General features: G+C 46.8%; 1 protein-coding gene across 1 annotated transcript in view; it reads left to right on the forward strand.

The window, feature by feature from the left end:
• Window positions 1-10268, forward strand: part of Dusp4 (dual specificity phosphatase 4) — a 14272-nt gene extending 4004 nt beyond the window's left edge. The window contains exons 3-5 of the mRNA XM_033765388.1: window positions 6846-6991; window positions 7575-7794; window positions 8236-10268. Coding sequence (XP_033621279.1) covers window positions 6846-6991; window positions 7575-7794; window positions 8236-8621 — 752 coding nt within the window. The 3' untranslated portion in view covers window positions 8622-10268. The remainder of the gene's footprint in view (window positions 1-6845; window positions 6992-7574; window positions 7795-8235) is intronic.
• Window positions 10269-18451: the final 8183 nt, after the last annotated feature.

Genomic DNA, 18451 nt, shown 5'->3' on the forward strand with positions numbered 1-18451 from the left:
GCAGCCCCACGTGCAGGCGTGCTGGGTTTGTTTTGTTTTTCTTCCTGGAAGAAATCCGGAGGGCACCGCCCTGGAGCGGCAGCGTGGCCCTTGGGCTTCAAGCAGCGCCGACTCTTAGGCCCTGCTTCCGGGGAGGGAGGCCAATTTTTAAGGTGTACCCTAGGAGACCCCCGAGCTAGACTGGTTCTGAGAGCCGCTCAGCGCTGGAGATTCCCCGGGAGAGGCAAACTCGACAGATTGGGTGGGACAGGCCGCCTCGGGGCAGAATGACAGTGTGGCGAAATTCCTGATCTGCGGAAAAGAAGCATTTCCTGGGAGCCCGCCCGCCCCTAGCTGTTTGTCCCTGTGGGGCGGAAGGAGCACCTCCAGCCTCTCTAGGGCCGCCAGCTCCCAGGTGGATGTGAAGGGTGTCTAGGCCTGGGCCTTGGTCTTTTCCGATACCCCCCACCCCCCCAGATCAGCTGATCTTGGGAGTAAGATTGAAAAATTCAGAGGTGGGAGATCTTCCAGCCCTGGCCTGCCAGCTGGTAGAACTGAAGCGAGGCTAACTGGGTCTTGTTTGTTTACTTGGTTATGTCTATGTGTGTGTGGAGCTGGGCTGTCTTTAACTCGGGTCCTCTTCTTCCTCTTTCCTGGCCTGGGGGCTAAGGGAAAGGCAGCCTTAGAGAGGGCAGAAAAAAAAAAAGCCAGTGTCTGCTGCCACAGGCCTGTGGAGAGGAGCGGCCTGGGGAGGAAAGTTAGGGTGTCCATTCCCAGAGACAGTGGCTTCTGCACGGAGAAGAAAGCAGCCCTGTGCAAGAGATGAGGCTTCCTGGGAGGGAATCATAGCCCGGGGCCCTAAGGGGAATACTGGGAAGAAAAAGGCCCTTTAGATAATCTTCAGTAAATACCTGAATTGCTTAAGGTGATTCTGCTCCCACCGGGAGTTGCTCCTTGTGCCTTTCCGGCTGGGAACTGAGGACACTTGTGTGCCCAGATCGCCGAGGGGGAGGGACAGGAGGCACCACCAGTGGCGGTGGGTGTCTGCCAGCCTCGGTGTGTGCGTGGGGGCACTAAAAACCACAGGTTATTTGTAGTCATGTTGTCACTTTTCCCAGCGAAAACTATTAATAATAGACTGCGTTTGGTAATTCAGTTCTCCTGTTTCTGCCACTTTGAAACAGAATGATTGGTTACTTGTTTCAGGGAGTTAGTAATTGATCCCACAAGCAAGAATTAGAAAAGACAGGAGTAAACTACTGAGTACATTAAAGCTCTGCTTGTACTGTACATTTGCTGGTACTAACCAAGTTTTGCTAACAGAAGTAACAAAAATCCTGCCGTATTTTATTTTTTACTAGTAAGAGATTCCAATTGGGGTCATTTTTTTTTTAACCTCTTAAAATCTTGTAAGGCATCTTTGGAGACAGTGTAGAAACTTTTTTTTTCAGGTCATCACAGCGCGTGCCTCTTTTGAAATCCCTTTCTCTCCATAAGGGGGTTCAGATCCCCCTTGGCCTTTAAAATCAAACAGAAAGCAAGAGAAAACTTTTCTTACCTCCACAGAAGTCCTTCTTTAACCCAGTATCTTTAAATAACAGATTAATCTGTTACACAAACAGATTTCAGGTATAAAAATGTTACCTTATTCGCTTCCTGTCTAGAATTCACCTCTTGACTTTTGTTATCTCTTATTTAAGTTCTGGTTGCAGAGCTCTGCTGGAGCTGTTGAGAGCCACTGAGAAGGTCATCCAGATCAGTGGTGGCGAACTAGGGAACGTGTGCTGCTGTTTGTACCATTGAAAATTCAAGTTCGCCTTTGCTGATCTAGATATTGCAGTTTCTTCCTTCCGCTTGGAGCTCGCCTACACTATCCTTTCTTTAGAATCCAGGTCCCTGACCTATGTCGAACTGGAAGGGGGAGGGGCGCCCAGGAAAGAGCCTGGTGACCCTGGTGACCCTGGTGACTGACTCCTGCCTTACCCGCGTCACCAGCTGTTTAAGTGGCTTCCAACACATAGCTTTCATATCTTTTATATGGAAAGGGAAAGCGACAGGGTTTTCTGTTTGCAAACATAGCATAGTCCTCAGCCAAGGACTGAGACTGTAGGAATGATAAAGTGGTAAATCTTAAAGTTTATTTCCCACCCTGTTATTACTTGTTACATAATTACAATGAATAAAGCAGATCCACAGAGTTAGGCATCACAAGAACTGTATGTTTCCAGCCAACAGCAGTTACAAAAACTAGGGTGTAGGTGTGAATTAAGAGTATAGACTAGACCCTTAAGACGACCATTCGCCTCCTGGACTTGTCTTCTCTCATGGCAGGGGTGGGGTGGGGTGGGCTGCACCCACCAACTTGGACTAAATGTGGTTTGAGGGGGAGAGTGGCATAAAATAAAATTTATTTTAAAAATTAAAAAAAAGAAAGAAAGAAAACAGGGACAGAGAAAGGGTGGCCATTTTAAGGAGCCAAGAAATTCCTTCAAAAACTCAGAACAGCTGAAACCAGATAGCTGGTTTCCTTACTGGGAGCAGGAATCCGCCCCACACCCCCAAAAGAGGAAGCTGGAAGGCAAGTTCACTCTCCAGCGGAAGCTGGCTGCTGAACACAGCAGATAGCACCAGAGAACTGGGAGAACCTGCTGAAGAGACCCAACCTCCGGATGAGTGGAAACCAGCCAGCTGGCTTTGGGTTTCAGTCTCTTTTAAGTCCCAAGGTGAGATGGGACCACATTAGCACCTTGGGAGAATTTTGCATACATTTTTTAAAACCCTGCTCAGCACTCATGGGTGCATGAGTAAACTCACATATATCAAAGTTCCCAAAGGCAAGTCACCTTCATTAATTGCTAGGCCAGAGCAGGGTCCCTGAGGCCAGTCTGGGAGTGGCTGATGCTCTGAGTGTTGTTGAGATGGGACAAAGTGGCCACCCTGTTAAGACCCACCCAGAGACCATTGAAAGTCTTATCTTGGCTGCATTATTAGCACTAATCAGCCTTCTCTTTGTAAAACACTTTGCATTAATGATCTCCTGTTCCTTCCAGGGGTTAGTAGTCCTAGAGGATTTGTGGCTGGGTGTGTGTGTTCTTTTAACTGCGAAAACTGCCTTGCTGAGTGTGAGCAAGAGGAAAGGAAACGCTCACGAGCCAGAAATTCAAGAAGAGGGAATTTCTTCTTCCTTCTTCTTCCTTCTTCTTCCTTCTTTCTCCTTCTTCTTCTTCCTCCTCCTCCTCCTCCTTTCCTTTGGTATTGGGGATCGAACTCAGGACTTTCCTTTTGCCAGGTAGGCGCTGGCACCACTGAGCTAAATCCCTGATCCTGGCAGTATATTCTTAAAGATAGGAAAGACAGGTCAAAATTTATGAGCGTATTTGTTAGCAAAATTTATTCCCAAGAAATACAGATTTTAGGTACTGTACCTGCTGCTTGGGAGCTGGCCGAACTGACCAGTAAATAAGTAAATCGTGGACATTTAGAATCTCACAGTATTGAAACTTAGACATCATTATAGTCAGAAATGCTTTCATTTTTAAGGGCAGATGTTTGAAAGTGATTGTTCCACAGCTAGCGCTGGGGCTTGTCCCTAGATCTCTGTGTGCTTGCTTTTGAACACCTGTAGGTGGCAGAGGGCAGAGTGTATGATGGAAATAGCTCAGATAAAACATGATCTAAACCTAGCTGCTGGGGCCGTGACACTTGTACTGTGCCAATATTAGGGATGTGTAATGGTGGAGGGAAAAAGTCGGACAGCAATCTTTCCACACACATTCCCTGCGTGGGATTTCCGTCGTGATCCTCCAGAGGGAAAAATGCATGCACTCCTGCAATAAAGTGACAGGAAATCATACGCTCTTCAGATGCAATCTTCCTATTCCCATTCTATTGTATTTCTTTTAGTATTATTATTGTTATTATTATTATTATTATTGGTTTTGGTACCAGGGATCGAACTGGGATCCTGGCGCTTGCGATGCAGGTCGCAGAACCACTGAGCTAAATCCCCAGCCCTTGTGTTTCTTTTTTAAAAGAAATGCTGGCCATGACGCCTTGATGACCTCCCTAGAAAGAAATCGCTGTGATAAGAGCAGAGTTTGGTGAAATGTCAGTGATGTCCCGTTGGAACCCGTTCTGTTGTCACTGAGGGACAGCAGCAGCCTGTGCTCTCAGGGTGAGGCCACGGCTAGGGGTGAAAGGCTGAAATGTAGAGCAGGGGGTTGCAGCCGACACAGAGGACAGAAGTACAGCTTCGAGGCCCCAAACAATGCTGGGGCTGGTGGATACGTGGAAAGTACACTGTATATTCAACATTAGCTTTTCAGTGACATTTTTTTCCTCATTGTTCTGCACGACCTTGACTTCCTTGTCCTGCAAGGTGCGTCTTCTTCAGACCCAAAGCTAGCAGTAGCTGGTGAGGGTGGTGTTGGCTCTGGGAGAAGGACCCTGCAATGACTGTCCCTCTTCCCTCTGGCTAATCTGTTTCAGCCCTTAGTTTCTTTGCCCTCCCGCTAGAGGGAACTGACTTTGGAGTGGTCACTTGGTTTTCACTCCAACTGTTTTTTTTTACTCTAGGCGGTCTTGTCTGTCCTGTTAACCCTTCGCCTGACGGAGAGAATATGACGTAGGGTACACCTCCCGCACCTCAGGGCCACCAGCCCTGCTCACCTGGCCCCTGCCTTCCCATTTCTCCTGGAGGGCTCTGCTAAGTTGGCTGATGGACTTGGAGGTGGTGGATAGGAATTCCTGGAAGGGAAGGTGGAGTCAGCAAATTAGATACTGGCCCTTCCTCTGACCACAGGGTTCTGAGACTTCCCAGAGCACAGCAGGCAGACCCAGGGAAGAGACCTGTGGGAAGCTAGGAAGGTACCGACACAACAGCACAGTCCCTTTGGTCCTCTTGGGACTTTGAGGAGCTCTGCTGAGGGCATGTCTAAGCACAGGTGCCAAGAAAAGACACCTTCATTAAGTGTCTGCTCAGGGCCAGGTGCAGAGTGTTGGCTGTTCAGTCTTCCACGGACTCGACTCTGTTTGAGGAAAGATGATGGATCACTTTTTATGGACCGGGAGGAGGCTCAGAGAGCCTGGACATGGGTGAAGGCTGCACAGCAGATGAGTCACAGTTTGACTGCAGGGCTTGTGCCCCTTCTGGAAATTCAGTCAGGTCTGGTTCTGACCTTCGCCCTGCCCTGGCAGTGCCAGGCCTGCCATTCACTCCGGAGTTTGACAGTTATCTGCCTTCCAAGGGGGAAGCTTGGGCGGGATACCACTAGCAAACCTTGCATTTATTCTTTAGTGTGTGTTTTGATATGTCCAGCTTATGTAACAGACACAAAGATCATTTGGTTTAAAGCTTTTCGAGTCCTGTAGAAGTACAGAGAGTGACCAGCGACGGCTGTTGACACGGATGTGCAGCACAGTTCGTCCATTCCTCCCTTGCCCCTTCCCTTCTCCAAAGGTGATGGGCATTGACTGAGGGAGGCTTCCTGGTGCAGAGGGACTTGAGGTACCATCCGTTTTCAGCCCCATCTTCCCCCACACTCTAGTGCCTGCACTTCAGGCAGCAGCAGCAGCCTTCAGGTGGGGTTCTACTGGGGGGGCTCTTGGGGCGAGATGGGCCTCAGGTCGCCATGCATTGGAGGCTGGCAGCAGGTTATCTCGCCAGGGAGGCAGTGTGACTCAGCAGGAAGGAGGGCCTGTGACCACAGAGATACCATTTATATCCCGAGGGAAGGGGGTGGAGGGGGAAAGTGGGTGCCCTGTTTCTGTAAGCGTTATGTTGTGGCAAAGAATAATTTTCCTTTCCCTCAGGAGCAGCAGGATGCAGTGTTTTAGGGCTGGGTTCAGGGGCCATGCTTGACTGATGGTCGCATGCTGCTCCTTGGAAGAGTCCTGAGGCCTGGCACTCTGTGACACAGTTGGGAGGGCTGAGTCCTGCTCACTGTCGGCTCTGGGACCCCCAGCCAGCTTGTCATTTACCTGAATGGGACTATTTGTTAGGGTGCTTGCTGCTAAAGTGTGTGTGAACTGATAGAACTTCTGGTCCTACAGAAACAGAGAAACAAATAAAGGCAGGGCCAGACTTCCACATTTGATTGCTAGCAGAGATCACAGAGCACCGGAGGAGGCTCACAGGGTGTTTGTCCTCTGAGCCTGCCTCCCCCTCAGACAGGCAGAGGTGATGCTGGCCCAGATCAGTTGGCCCTTCATGTTTTTGATTCCAAAACCCTCTTTTCCCAGAGGACAATCCCAGCACCCGCCACTCTGGGGCTTGCAACTCTCAGATCAACAAATCCTTCCCTTGCCCTAAACCTGAACGTGGTGGGAAGGATTGGTTTCTATGGAAGCCTGAGGCTGGCCGACTGGCATCTGCTCCCTTTCGGAGACCCAGAGGGGCTGAGTTCAGGGAAAGGTGTTTTCGTACTTCTCACACCACACGTGAGAGTAGTTAATGATGGTCATCTCCCCAGGCCTAGGGGCACAGGCGCCGATGATTGCTGCTGCCCATAGCCCATAGCCTGTTCCTGCCTGAGGAGCCACCCTGGAGAGTGCTTTAGGATGTCTCCTGCACGTTTCTTTGTGTGTGTTCTGGCCCACCTGGAATCCTAGATCCCCTTAAGCTTTCTGGAACTCCTCAGCCTCCTCCGAATCTGAGGTCCTGACTAGAATCTGAGGTCCTGACTAGTCGGACTTTGCTCTCTGGAGGGCTCCTGCAGCCTTCATCTCTAGGCACACAGCACCATCTAGTGGTACACACGCAGCCAGACAGCCCCCCACCAGCTCTGTAGCTGGTACAATTCCAAGTCCTTTTGACTTCCTTGAAGGTTCAGTGGCCTTATTAACCTGAGTTTCTTTCTCATTTACAGGTGGCTATGAGAGGTTTTCCTCTGAGTATCCAGAATTCTGTTCCAAAACCAAGGCTCTGGCAGCCATCCCACCTCCTATGCCCCCCAGTGCCACAGAGCCCTTGGACCTGGGCTGCAGCTCCTGTGGGACTCCCCTGCACGACCAGGTAGACCTGGGGCATGGAATGTGGGAGCCAGGGGCAGGGTGGAGGGACAGGGCAGGGACCCAGAATTGGGTCAAGCTGCTGCAATGCTCCCAAGCCTGCTCTTCCTAGTACTTCCAGTTCAGTGGAAGAGAATGAAGTTCAGGGTCCAGCAGCTGCTTGGCGAATCACATGACTTTAAACCATGTGTCTTTGATGTGCTAAGTGAGGAAATATCCAAACATGTAGGTCCCTAAATCACATCAAAAAGCTGGATGATAAGAGGCGTAGCCTCCTCGAGTCGCAGCACAGCAGAGGCAGCAGTGTGCACGCTGCCTCCTTATGTGGGCAAGGTGAGCCGAATGCTTTGCCCGTGCTGGCTTCTCAGCCCACCCCCAGTGCATGGTAGAGAATCCCCTCAAGCCCAGCCGCCCTCCAGGAGATTCCAGAGGGGAGGAGAACTGGAAGGGCTGTGTGCAGCAGGATCGCCCAGGACATAGAAAGCCACCTGGACTGGCTTCCCTTACCCTTCTCCAGTGCCTCAGCCCTTTTCCTGGAAGCCTTCTACTCAAGTGGTTTGTGGGCCTTTGTCCCTCCTCTGTTACAGGGAGGTCCTGTCGAGATCCTCCCCTTCCTCTACCTCGGCAGTGCCTACCATGCTGCCCGCAGAGACATGCTGGATGCCCTGGGGATCACGGCCCTGTTGAATGTCTCCTCGGACTGCCCAAACCACTTCGAAGGACACTACCAGTACAAGTGCATCCCCGTGGAAGACAACCACAAGGCCGACATCAGCTCCTGGTTCATGGAAGCCATTGAGTACATCGGTAGGCCAGCCTGGCCCTGGGTTCCAGGGGCTGAGGATGGCAGGCTGAGGGGGGTGAAAGGTTCCGGGACCTCGATGTTGTGGGGCTGCCTGTTTCCCTCTTCACCAGCAGGGAGGCCTGCCTGCAGGGTGTTGTGGGATTGGGAATAGGACGGAGCCAGGGCTCTTTTCCGTGCATGGCTCTATCTAGGTGCATAGATGTGAAGCAGTTTGCATGGGAAGGAAGATGGGATTGGGTGACTATTTTTTTTCTGCATGGTGGGGTTTGATGTCTCTGCATGTGTTTTCGCACACGGAGGACTTTTTTTGGTTAAGTCTCCAAAATACCTCAGAATGGGGTGGAATTCTGAAACCCCTCCCAGTCTGATTTGACTGTTAGGCCAGTGGGAGTCCCCACGTCCCCTCCTGGCTGCCCTGACACATGCTTCATTCTCCGCCCCAGACGCAGTGAAGGACTGCCGCGGGCGGGTGCTGGTGCACTGCCAGGCGGGCATCTCTCGTTCGGCCACCATCTGCCTCGCCTACCTGATGATGAAGAAGCGGGTGAGGCTGGAGGAGGCCTTTGAGTTCGTGAAGCAGCGCCGGAGCATCATCTCTCCCAACTTCAGCTTCATGGGGCAGCTGCTGCAGTTCGAGTCCCAGGTGCTGGCCACATCCTGTGCCGCGGAGGCTGCCAGCCCGTCCGGCCCGCTTCGGGAACGGGGCAAAGCCACCCCTACCCCGACCTCACAGTTTGTCTTCAGCTTCCCAGTGTCTGTGGGCGTGCACTCGGCCCCCGGCAGCCTGCCGTACCTGCACAGCCCCATCACCACCTCCCCCAGCTGTTAGAGCCAGTCGCAGAACCCCAGAGCGCAGAGTTGGCCCTAGCCAGGGCTGGGTGAGCCACACGTGTGGGCAGCAGGTAGGGACGGACCAGCCGGGGGCAGCTGACCAAGCCCTGTCCCCATCCATTTCTCCTTGGCCAACCGACTACCGGGCCAGCTAGAATGGCAATAAGGACTTTGAACACACACTTAAAAAGCAAACAAACAAAACACTCCAACTTAGAGCAATAAGGCTGCGTTAGTTAGTGGCCAGGGAAGACCTTGGATTGGTTTATGTCAGTTTTACTTTTCAGGTAGAAATTTCTTACCTCATTTTTTTAAGCAGAAAGGCTTGAAGTTCTGAAACCCACAGACCCTGGCTAGTGCGCCCAACCAGTTCATTACGGGGGAGGCAGGAAAGGGAAGGGAGATGAAGAAAAGAAGCTTGCCAGAAGTGCCTGGTTCTGTCTGCTTGTCCCTTTGTTGTTCTAGCCTTGGGAATTTGCTTTTTAAAAGAAACCTAGAGTACGGTTTTCATTTCTAATTATTCACCAACTGGTGCGTCATTATGCTTAATAATAAATAAAGATATTTATTTTCAATTTCCTTAGAGTATGTAAGTACAAGGAGCCTAGTGACAGTGAATTTAGAATATACTTAGGTTGATGACAAATAGCAGAGCCCAAGAGCATGCAAGTGTCTGAGCAGTGAGGGATAAATGGTGTCGTGTGGGTCTGAGTCAGTCTGCATGGTCACTGTCCTTTGGTGCCACTGAGCAGCAGGCAGGGTGGGAGGGGATAGGAGGGAGAGGACTACTTTTTACTTTTGCAGCTGGTTCCTGGGCACCTAAACCACAACCATACAACTTTTTTTTCTCTCCGGTAATCCATTTGATGGTTGGAGCGTTTTTCTCCTAGGCCTGCCTAGGGGGTCGTATGTGGTCTGTGGTAAACACCATATTACATATAAGGTGCTCCTGGAAAATTGGGTGCACTTCAGATTTTCCTATAGCGAAATCATTTGGCAAGGCCAGGGGGAAACCAGATCACTACCAATGTCTGAAATGAATCCTTTTGTAAGTTGAAATACTGTCTTTCTTTTACATTAATCAAAGTTTTTAATTTAAAGGGGGTTATTTGAGATGAAGTATACCAAAAGATTCTTGTGTTACTAAATTAGGTAAATTTTTTAAAGGCCCCTTCCTCTTCTGAATAACAAGGGGAGTGGAGCCACGTTTCGGGTCTCCTTGAAGTTTAGGACAAGAAGGCCCTTTCAGGGTGGGGTTAGGGGAGATTCCTTGCCCAAGGCTAGCTGCTGGCTCCTGAGAAGTGCATCCTGGGTACTTAGGAACCATTTTGAATGGCTAATGCGGTTTTAAGGGTCCTTCCAAATGGAGGAATGGTTTTAAAGGGAAAGGGGATGTTTTTCTGGGGGGAGGGTTTGCAGGGGAGGGCAGAGGGCAAAAGCTACTTGTTATTTCATTTGTAGTATTGTGGAACAGTGTTGTTAGGGATTAGAGATCATTGCAAACTTGTCTAGAAATGAGAGTATTTTTTAAAGCCCCTTAAGAGTCTAGCTCTCTAGCAAACTTGTCTAGAAACGAGAGCATTTTTTTCTTTTACAGCCCCTCGAGAGTCTAGCTCTCAAGAATGGGTGAACATTCTTGCTCACCCTTAAGAGTCTAGCTCTCTAGCAAACTTGTCTAGAAACGAGAGCATTTTTTTCTTTTACAGCCCCTGGAGAGTCTATAAGTAACTTCAAGCCTCAATGTCACAGTTGTGTGGGAATGTTCTTTCTCATTGGGCATTGCAGACAGGCCAGATTCGTTACATTTCCCTCTGTGAACTTGTGTCAATATCATTATTCTTCCTGCCTGCCTGCCTGAAGCCTTGGGGAGAGGCCAGAGTCCCCACTTCCTGTTTTTAGAGAAACCAGAGGTGCCCTGATTCTCTGGGAGTTGCTTGGTCGAAGAGTTGATAGGGAGGCATGAAGTGGGTGAGGTTCCCAGTTTGCAGGCTCCTTTAGAGACAGTACCCTTTGGACATTGCCACTCTTCCTTTGTTCCTAGAAGTTAGTTCATGTTTGGCGAAGAAGAGGTTAAGTGAATTCTGCACTGAAAAAGGCACTGGTGCCAAGAGCAGACAGGGCAGGGCAGAGGGGTGCAGGTAGGGGCAGGTGGTCCCCAGAACAGATTGACTTCTTACACGGTGAGTGTATATTTGCCAAATCTGTCCTCCTCCTTCAGACTGGATCCCCACTACGTGGATAATAGGAACTCAGGATTAACTCGGGATGTCTTTCTCTGCTTCCCAACTGAAGTCTTCTATCACAGTGTCAAACAGCTATTTATAAAGTTGTTTTCTTTGTACTTGATAATAGCCTGACTCTTGGAAATAAAATAGGACATTGGCTTGATTGAACAAGGGAACTGTTTCTATTGTTGGTCTCCCACCAGAAGTCTCTTCGATGACTTGGAACTACTCCGATGAAGACACTACCATAGGTTGGTTCAAATGGCCAGTGGCTTTTGATGAGCAGCCCTTCCTCCTATGAAGCAGTTTCTGGTGATGGTGAATTTCTGTAATAGCCAAAAGCACCGCCACACTGATTACCAGCTTTGTTTGCTGTTGGCTACAAAAGGCAGTAGGTTTATTGGGTGTTTACTGTAGACAGTGAAGAATGCTGCTGATTCCCTCCCAGGATCTCGTTTGACTCTTGGGTGTCTGTGGAGGAGTCACAGGAATGGTCTGGACTCCCCCACAGAACAGTATTAGGCCGACGCACTGATGAGCAGGTGGCTGGTAGTTCTGTCAGCTTCATTCCTTCCTTTCTGAGGCCATTGAGCTCAGGTGCTTCATTTTCAACAGGAAGCCATGAGAAAAATATATGAACCCCTCAGGAAGGTGGAGGTTTGGAGTAGGATGGCAGATTCCAAGTAAAAGGGGAAGGAACCAAGCTTGCAGCAGCGAAGCAGTGGTTTATCTTGGCTATCTATGAGAGTTGCTTGAGGAACTTTTGAAATCCTGATTCCCGGGCCGATTTTGACCAAGACAGACAATTCCTGAGGGTGGACCCAGGCATCAGGATATTTCAGAGTTCCTAGGTGCTGTGGGGGGGGGGGCAGCCAGGTGTGGAAGACCATCCTTTCCTGCAGATGGCGAGGTAATGCAGGAGGCTGGGTCTCTGAAGCCACCTCCAGGGGTTTGTCCCTGGCTTAGTGAGCTCTCTCTGCCATCCCAGCCCAGTTAGGGGCAAGTAGTTTTTCCGAGGGAGCTCCAGAGTGAGGTTCATCTTCATCTGCTACAGCCGGATTCAATGCAGTGACTAGATAACTGATGTTTTTCCTTGAAATCTTGTCTCAAGAAAATGGAGTCTGTTCTGGAGGTTGTCCTCCAGAGTACCCTGCCTCCCTTAGAATTGGAGCCATTCGAGAAGAGACTTCATCAAGACAGCAATGCAATACTTGTAAATAGCCCCATCTTGTAGAGTGATGTCATTTCTACATTTCTTACACCTATTTCTGTAGGATGTATATAGTTTAGGGGATTTTTTTGTTTGTTTGGTTTCTTTTTTAGAAAAGTCAATATGTCTGTATTTATTTATTGCTTGAAAAAGATCATTTGAAGAAAAATAAATACATTTTCAACCACTTGTGCCTTGGTTGAAGCTGTCCTTTAAAACAGACCCTCTGTGATGACACAGAAGGGGAGGAAAGAAAACCTGGGGCATCGAGTGACCACAACCACTTAGCATCTGCAATGGAAACTGTCTGGGAGCCCTGAGCCCATTGGACTGAGGTTCTACCATGCGCTGAGCACAGCATGCGGAGATAATGGAATCCTCAGTGGGATGGGTCAGGCTTAGCACAAGCAAAGCTATCAGGCTGAAACAGCGCTTGTACCAAGGGCTCGAGCCCAGCTCTCAGAATCTGAGGAAATGTTACTGGCTCATAAACTATATGCTTCAAGGCCAGGCAGGAGAAATGACTAAAGGTTGTATATGCCATGACTTCCCTAGTGCTGATGATCTGTGGATCATTTGTATCAGATTCTATTGCTATGAATGGCCCAAATTGCAAACCAAAAACTTGATTACTAAATACACATTCCCATTGTATCATATTTATCATTATTCCAGGAGCACTAGGCAAGGTGATTAGAAAGTCGAAATGAGCTATTAAGTTTGGAAAGTGGGAGAACAAGTTATTTGGAAATGTGTTTGGAAAACAAGGGCATCAGCTGAAAAATCAATTCAGTACATGGTAAATTTTTAAATCAATGGGAAAATAGTAACTTCTATATGAATATACCAATTAAAATAGGAACAGTAGAAAATCCATTTACAATGACAATTTTAAATGCCTGTAATGAACCAGTGGAAATAAAGATGTGCACTTGCTAAAGCCCTGGCTCTAGACTTACACGGACGTGGGAAAGGCAGAGGGACAGCTTTTGTTCTTAAGAACAACTACTGAAAAGATTAGATTTCTCCAAATTTCACCTGTACATTTAATGAGATCTCAACACAGCAACAGGATTTTAGGGGGAACATGGAACGTAATTCTGATTTCATTTGGAGAAATACGTATGTGGGGAACTGAAAAAATAGGGAAGGGAAACAAGGTAGGAGCTCTTAGCTTTGGGTTGCAGTGAAAATTCCACGGAGGGTAAAGAGTAGAGAATTGTTTCTTACAGTTCAGTGGTCGGGAAGTCCTAGATGAGAACTTTGTTGCCTCAGCATCCCATGGCGAAAGGCAGATGGGCAAGAGAGCTTGACAGTGTGAGATAACGGGCTTGGTGGCACAGGCCTGTAATCCCAGCACTCAGGAGGGGAAGCTGAGGCAGAAAGAGTACTGTGAGTTCGAGGCCAACCTATGCTACAAGCCAGCTGGAAGTACACAGACCCTGTCTCAAAGAGGAGGGGGATAAACTTCACTTTTATAATAAGCCCACATGCAAAGAGGACATTCAAACAATTCCTGAGGGCCAAGGCTCTACTTACATTTCTAAAGTATGAACTTGCGGGGACACATTTACACCGTGGCAAGAGGGGAGAGACAAGTCCTTCTGTACAGTACCACTGTTGTGACAGAATAACATTGTTTACCGGTTATTTCTTAAAACAGACATTCATGGGTCCATGTACGTCCATGTAAGAGAAGCTGTACACTCATAGCTCAATCCAGAACTGCCTGTTTATCCTGTTCCCTTTCCCTTGTGACCTCTCCCGGCAAGACAATCCACAAACCATAACTACTACCACTGAATATATCCAAGAATTTAGTTCTATAAACTAACAATTGTTTATGAAGTTGCCAGTTAGTTGGCTCCAAACTCTGCCTGGCAGTTGGTGCTGGCCGGTGGACAGTTCAGTTGTGCCAGGTGACTTAAACTCACTTGTTAGTGCTCTCTGCAGCATGGTGGTCTCAGGGTGTTGAGATTTCTCACGCGACAGCTCAGAATGAGCATTCCAGCAAACATAACGAAGTTACTCCCTTATCACCTCATCTCCAAAAGTCCCTGGGTGTACCTGCTCTTTACTATATGGAAGAGCTCTAAGCTTCCTCTGATTCCTATGAGAGGTGACCCTACATTTTGTAGCCATTTTAAAAAAGAACCACCATGCTAACAGAGTTATTTAGAAAACTTGAAAATGTGCAATTTTTACCCTTAATCCACAGATCCTTATCATCAGAGATATCAACCAAGAACCAAAACTCCTGATGAGTTTTGGTACCTTGAGGTGGTCTTTAAAAGTTCCCAGATGGATCTGGGTGTGCCCTACCTGTTGATGCCAAGGACCTTGCCTTGATTTTGTCCTGTAGCACAAGAAAAGTGCATCAAATGGAGGAAATCAGGATTCAGCTCTATCTCCATATTGGGGTGGTCGCATATGGCATTCATGCTGCTGCTGATTACTCCCTCTCCCACAACAGACATTGCTACTGATCAACTACAGTCTTATTTCCTACTGAGTTCGTGTGTCACCAAGCTCAATGGAGCAGTACAGGCACCTATCACCCCTTCCCTGAGTAGGCCTGCAAGATAAAAAAAAATAGCTAATACTAATCAAGGGCACTCTAAGTGCTTTATATTAACTCACCATCCCAACGCTATCTCCATTTTATAGGTGAGGAGAGTGAGGCAAAGGAAGATTAAATAACTTGGCCAGGATCACAGGTGCTTGGTGGAAGAGTCCAGATTTGCACCCGAGTTTTCAGCCACCCATGCATGATGCCTACTTATTATACACTGACTCTGTCTGACCCAGAGACTTCACAAGACAAACTCATCCCCAAAGAAATACAGGAAAGTAGAAAGCTGCAAAAGCACCATGAAAGGAGGAAGTGGAGGTGAGGGTATGAAGTACCCACTAATTTATATCTAAAAAAGCTCTTTGCCTCTCCAAAGGTCACCTTCATTTTTCTATTACTTTCTAGGGGTTTCAGCTTTGTTTTGCACTTAGGCCTACGATCTAGTTTCAGTTAATTTTTTTTTAAGTGCACAAGTTCTTTTTTTTTGTCGTTTGAATGTAGATTCGTCAGGTAGATATCCAGCACCATTTGAAAACAGTATTTTTCTTCCATTGTATCACCTGTGCTCCTTTGTTAAAAGATCAGCTAATTATATTTGTGTGGGTTTATCTCTGAGCCCTCCCAGAAATAAATCTTCCAATGATCAAATATGAGTATCCTTCCACCAATGCCATACTGTCACGATTACTGTCTCTTTTTAGCAAGTCTTTCAGTTGGGTAGGGTCAACATCCCAACTTTGTTTTCTCCTTTAAAACTCTGTTGCTTTTCTGGGTCTTTTGCCTCTCCACAGAAACTTTAGACTGTGGCTATCCACCAAATAACCTGTCAAAAGGTTCCAAAACATATGAACATCAGGAGATTCCCACCAACAGTCCAATGAGGTCAGAACTGTCAGGCCTCACTCACACATTTAGGGCTTCTGAGCAACTTTTTAGATCCCTGCCCTTTATTTTTTTTAAACTGAGACAAAAATTTCAAATGTGCAAATTGTTAGAGCTCAGTGAATTGCGTGCAAGTACACACTTATATCATAGAACCATCATCCAGAGCAAGACACTGAACTTCAGCCTCTACATGCTCCCAATGACTCTTATCCATGGATACTTTGTACTTTATGCTCTAAACTTGGCTGATTTGTAAGCAGAATTATGAAAGTAGGGATGAATCGACTTATTACTTCATGTATCACCTGTAATTTAGGAAAAAAACTGTCAAGAATTGTATTAATAAAATAAGCACTGACTATTGTCTTATTTGAAGCTATTTTATCAGCACTATATGATAGGTAGAAATTGGTCAAAATGAAGATGTATACCCTGCCCCAGTGGAAAGTATTCTGATTTTTCTGTGCCTAAGCCAGTAGCGATGAACCTATGGCATATGTGCCACAGCGAGCTGTTGTATCACTAAAAGCTATAAAAGGTTCACAATCGCTGGTAGACTTTCAGAGTAGATGCCAACCAAAAAACCTGGCAGGTCACAATTTGATGGGAGACAATGACCTATCTCTTACGTCCAATGTAGCACTGGAGACCTTCCTTTTAGCATGGATACCTTTTGTATCATCTTTTGATGATAAAATAAGGAAAAGTGAACCAAGCTAAATGATAAAGGTTTGCAAGTGCTACCTATAAAGAGGACAGACTGCCTCTCACCCGAGTCACTGGGTCACATCACCAAGCATCATAGGCATCGAAATTATAACATAATAGCTCTTCAAACACTGCTGCTTGAGAAACATACACCCTTTTATGTTAAGATTTTTCTTCCAAGTAATTTCCTTTATAAAATAAATTCAGGTGCAAGTGACTTATAACCCCTCCTCCCCCTTCATCAAGGTGCAGTGAGTGGTTCAGACTACAAAAACAGGGATGGTCCTGTATCACACAGCAAACCAAGTTGTTGAAATTCTAGGCTGTTATCTTATATCCCATTTGGTTTTTGTGCACAACTCAGATACATAACGAGCTAAAGCGGAGCAATGAAGTCTAACAGCTTTTACCATGTGAGATATATATATATATATATATTTCTTTTTTTTTGGAGACAGGGTCTCACTGTGTAGTTGAGACTGAACTGGAACTCACTATGTAGCCCAGGCTCGTCTTGAACTCACAGCGATCCTCCTGCCTCAGCCTCTCCAGTGCTGGGATTACAGGCGTGTGCCACCACACCCGGCTATGATCTGATCTTCTTGCGATCACTGATTACAAAAACGACACAAGGGTGTCAACTCTTCATCTTTACTTACACAGCACAACTCTATACAGTCAGGGATTAGTACATAGTAACTGGTACTCAGTCATACAGTGGAAAGGGTTCTGATACAAATTATTTCACCACTTCGTTTGTTTATCTGTAGAACGGGGATTAAAAGACCGATTTGTAGGGTCGTTGGGATTATTGGTGACAGTGTAGACAATGCACCTAACTCACCTCATGAACTTGATGACAGCTACCATTATCTGCAGGGTTACTGAATGCTTACAAATACTTAGTTGCTAGGTCTTTTATTGACTCTGACAATCCTCTGGTAAAGAAGTTCTTGCTAAAATTCTAGCTCTGAATTTGTTATGTAATGGATCACTGGGTGTGGGGAAAGGAAAAGGGTAGAAATGGAAAAGTGTCCTTTGTTCTCTGGGCAGACACTATGCTAGTGGATTCTCTCTCTCCTCCAATCAGAGAGGGGACAGCATGAGTCTCTGGGCAGTGATGCTGGCTGGCCTATGAGCTGCCCTTGGGAACCTGAGTGACTCCAGAGCCCATGGCCCGTTTTAGAGCCATTTTCTAAATGGCACCTGCTCTGCTTCTGTTTCTGCTGCCTCTGGTCCACTTCTGCTCACCACTCAGAGGCGAGGAAGAAACACTTCAAACCTGGACCTCATGAGGAAAAGGGAGGAGGGCTGTTACGTGAATTCTAAGTTTTAGGGCAGTCATGTTGAGGCTGGTCTGGATGAAACGAACACATGGGGCAAAATGAAGACTCTAAAGAGCTAACTGCTAGCCCACACTGTACTTTAAAAATGTTTTATTGAATATTAATCAATTACAAGTACTGTAAGTTAGACATTAAGCCAAAGCACAATTACAGGTTAAATATAATCACAAAGATGTTTTAAATAGAAACCCACCACGGAGGCAGGTCAGAGTTCACTGATGCCCTCTTTTGGAAATAAGCAGAGTGGAAAAAAGGAGCTTCCATTCCAAGTGAAAAATAATGAAGACCAGAAGAATTTACGAGATGCAAATGACTTTCTGTGACCAAATCAGTAGATTTGCCAGATGGAGAAAAACAAAACAAAGTGAAAAAAAAAAATCAAGATGCTCAGTTAAACTTTAATTTCAGATGATGAACACTTTGTACGAATATCAAATGTTGTAGGAAACAAACTTAGGCTGCGAAACTGCTTGTCTAAAATTCAAATTTAACTGGGCATCATTATCCGACGGTCTTAAAAACAAATGCAAAAAGGAAAGACACAGAGGTTGGAACCCGCTGACACTGGTGGGTCACACAGAGAATAAAAATAAAATCAGTAACAAACCAAAGAGTCTCACTACACTGGTTACTTACACAGACTAACATCACAATGAGAAAATACAATTACTATTCCAAATGATGTTGCCAGAAAACATTCTAGATTCCTCAAAGTTGGTTTTGTAAAATGTTTTGAGAAATTTTGTTTATCAAAGTACCTTTTTAGTTTTGTAGGTATTAAAGTGAAAACACTACCAAAAAGATAGGACGAGCTTACAGCAATGGGAGAAGCAGGTACTATATGCCCGTGAAGAGTTTGTTTACTGTACTGAATACGATGAC

This window comes from Fukomys damarensis, unplaced genomic scaffold, assembly GCF_012274545.1.
Source record: "Fukomys damarensis isolate Sample0158 unplaced genomic scaffold, DMR_v1.0_HiC HiC_scaffold_18, whole genome shotgun sequence".
NCBI lineage: Eukaryota > Metazoa > Chordata > Mammalia > Rodentia > Bathyergidae > Fukomys > Fukomys damarensis.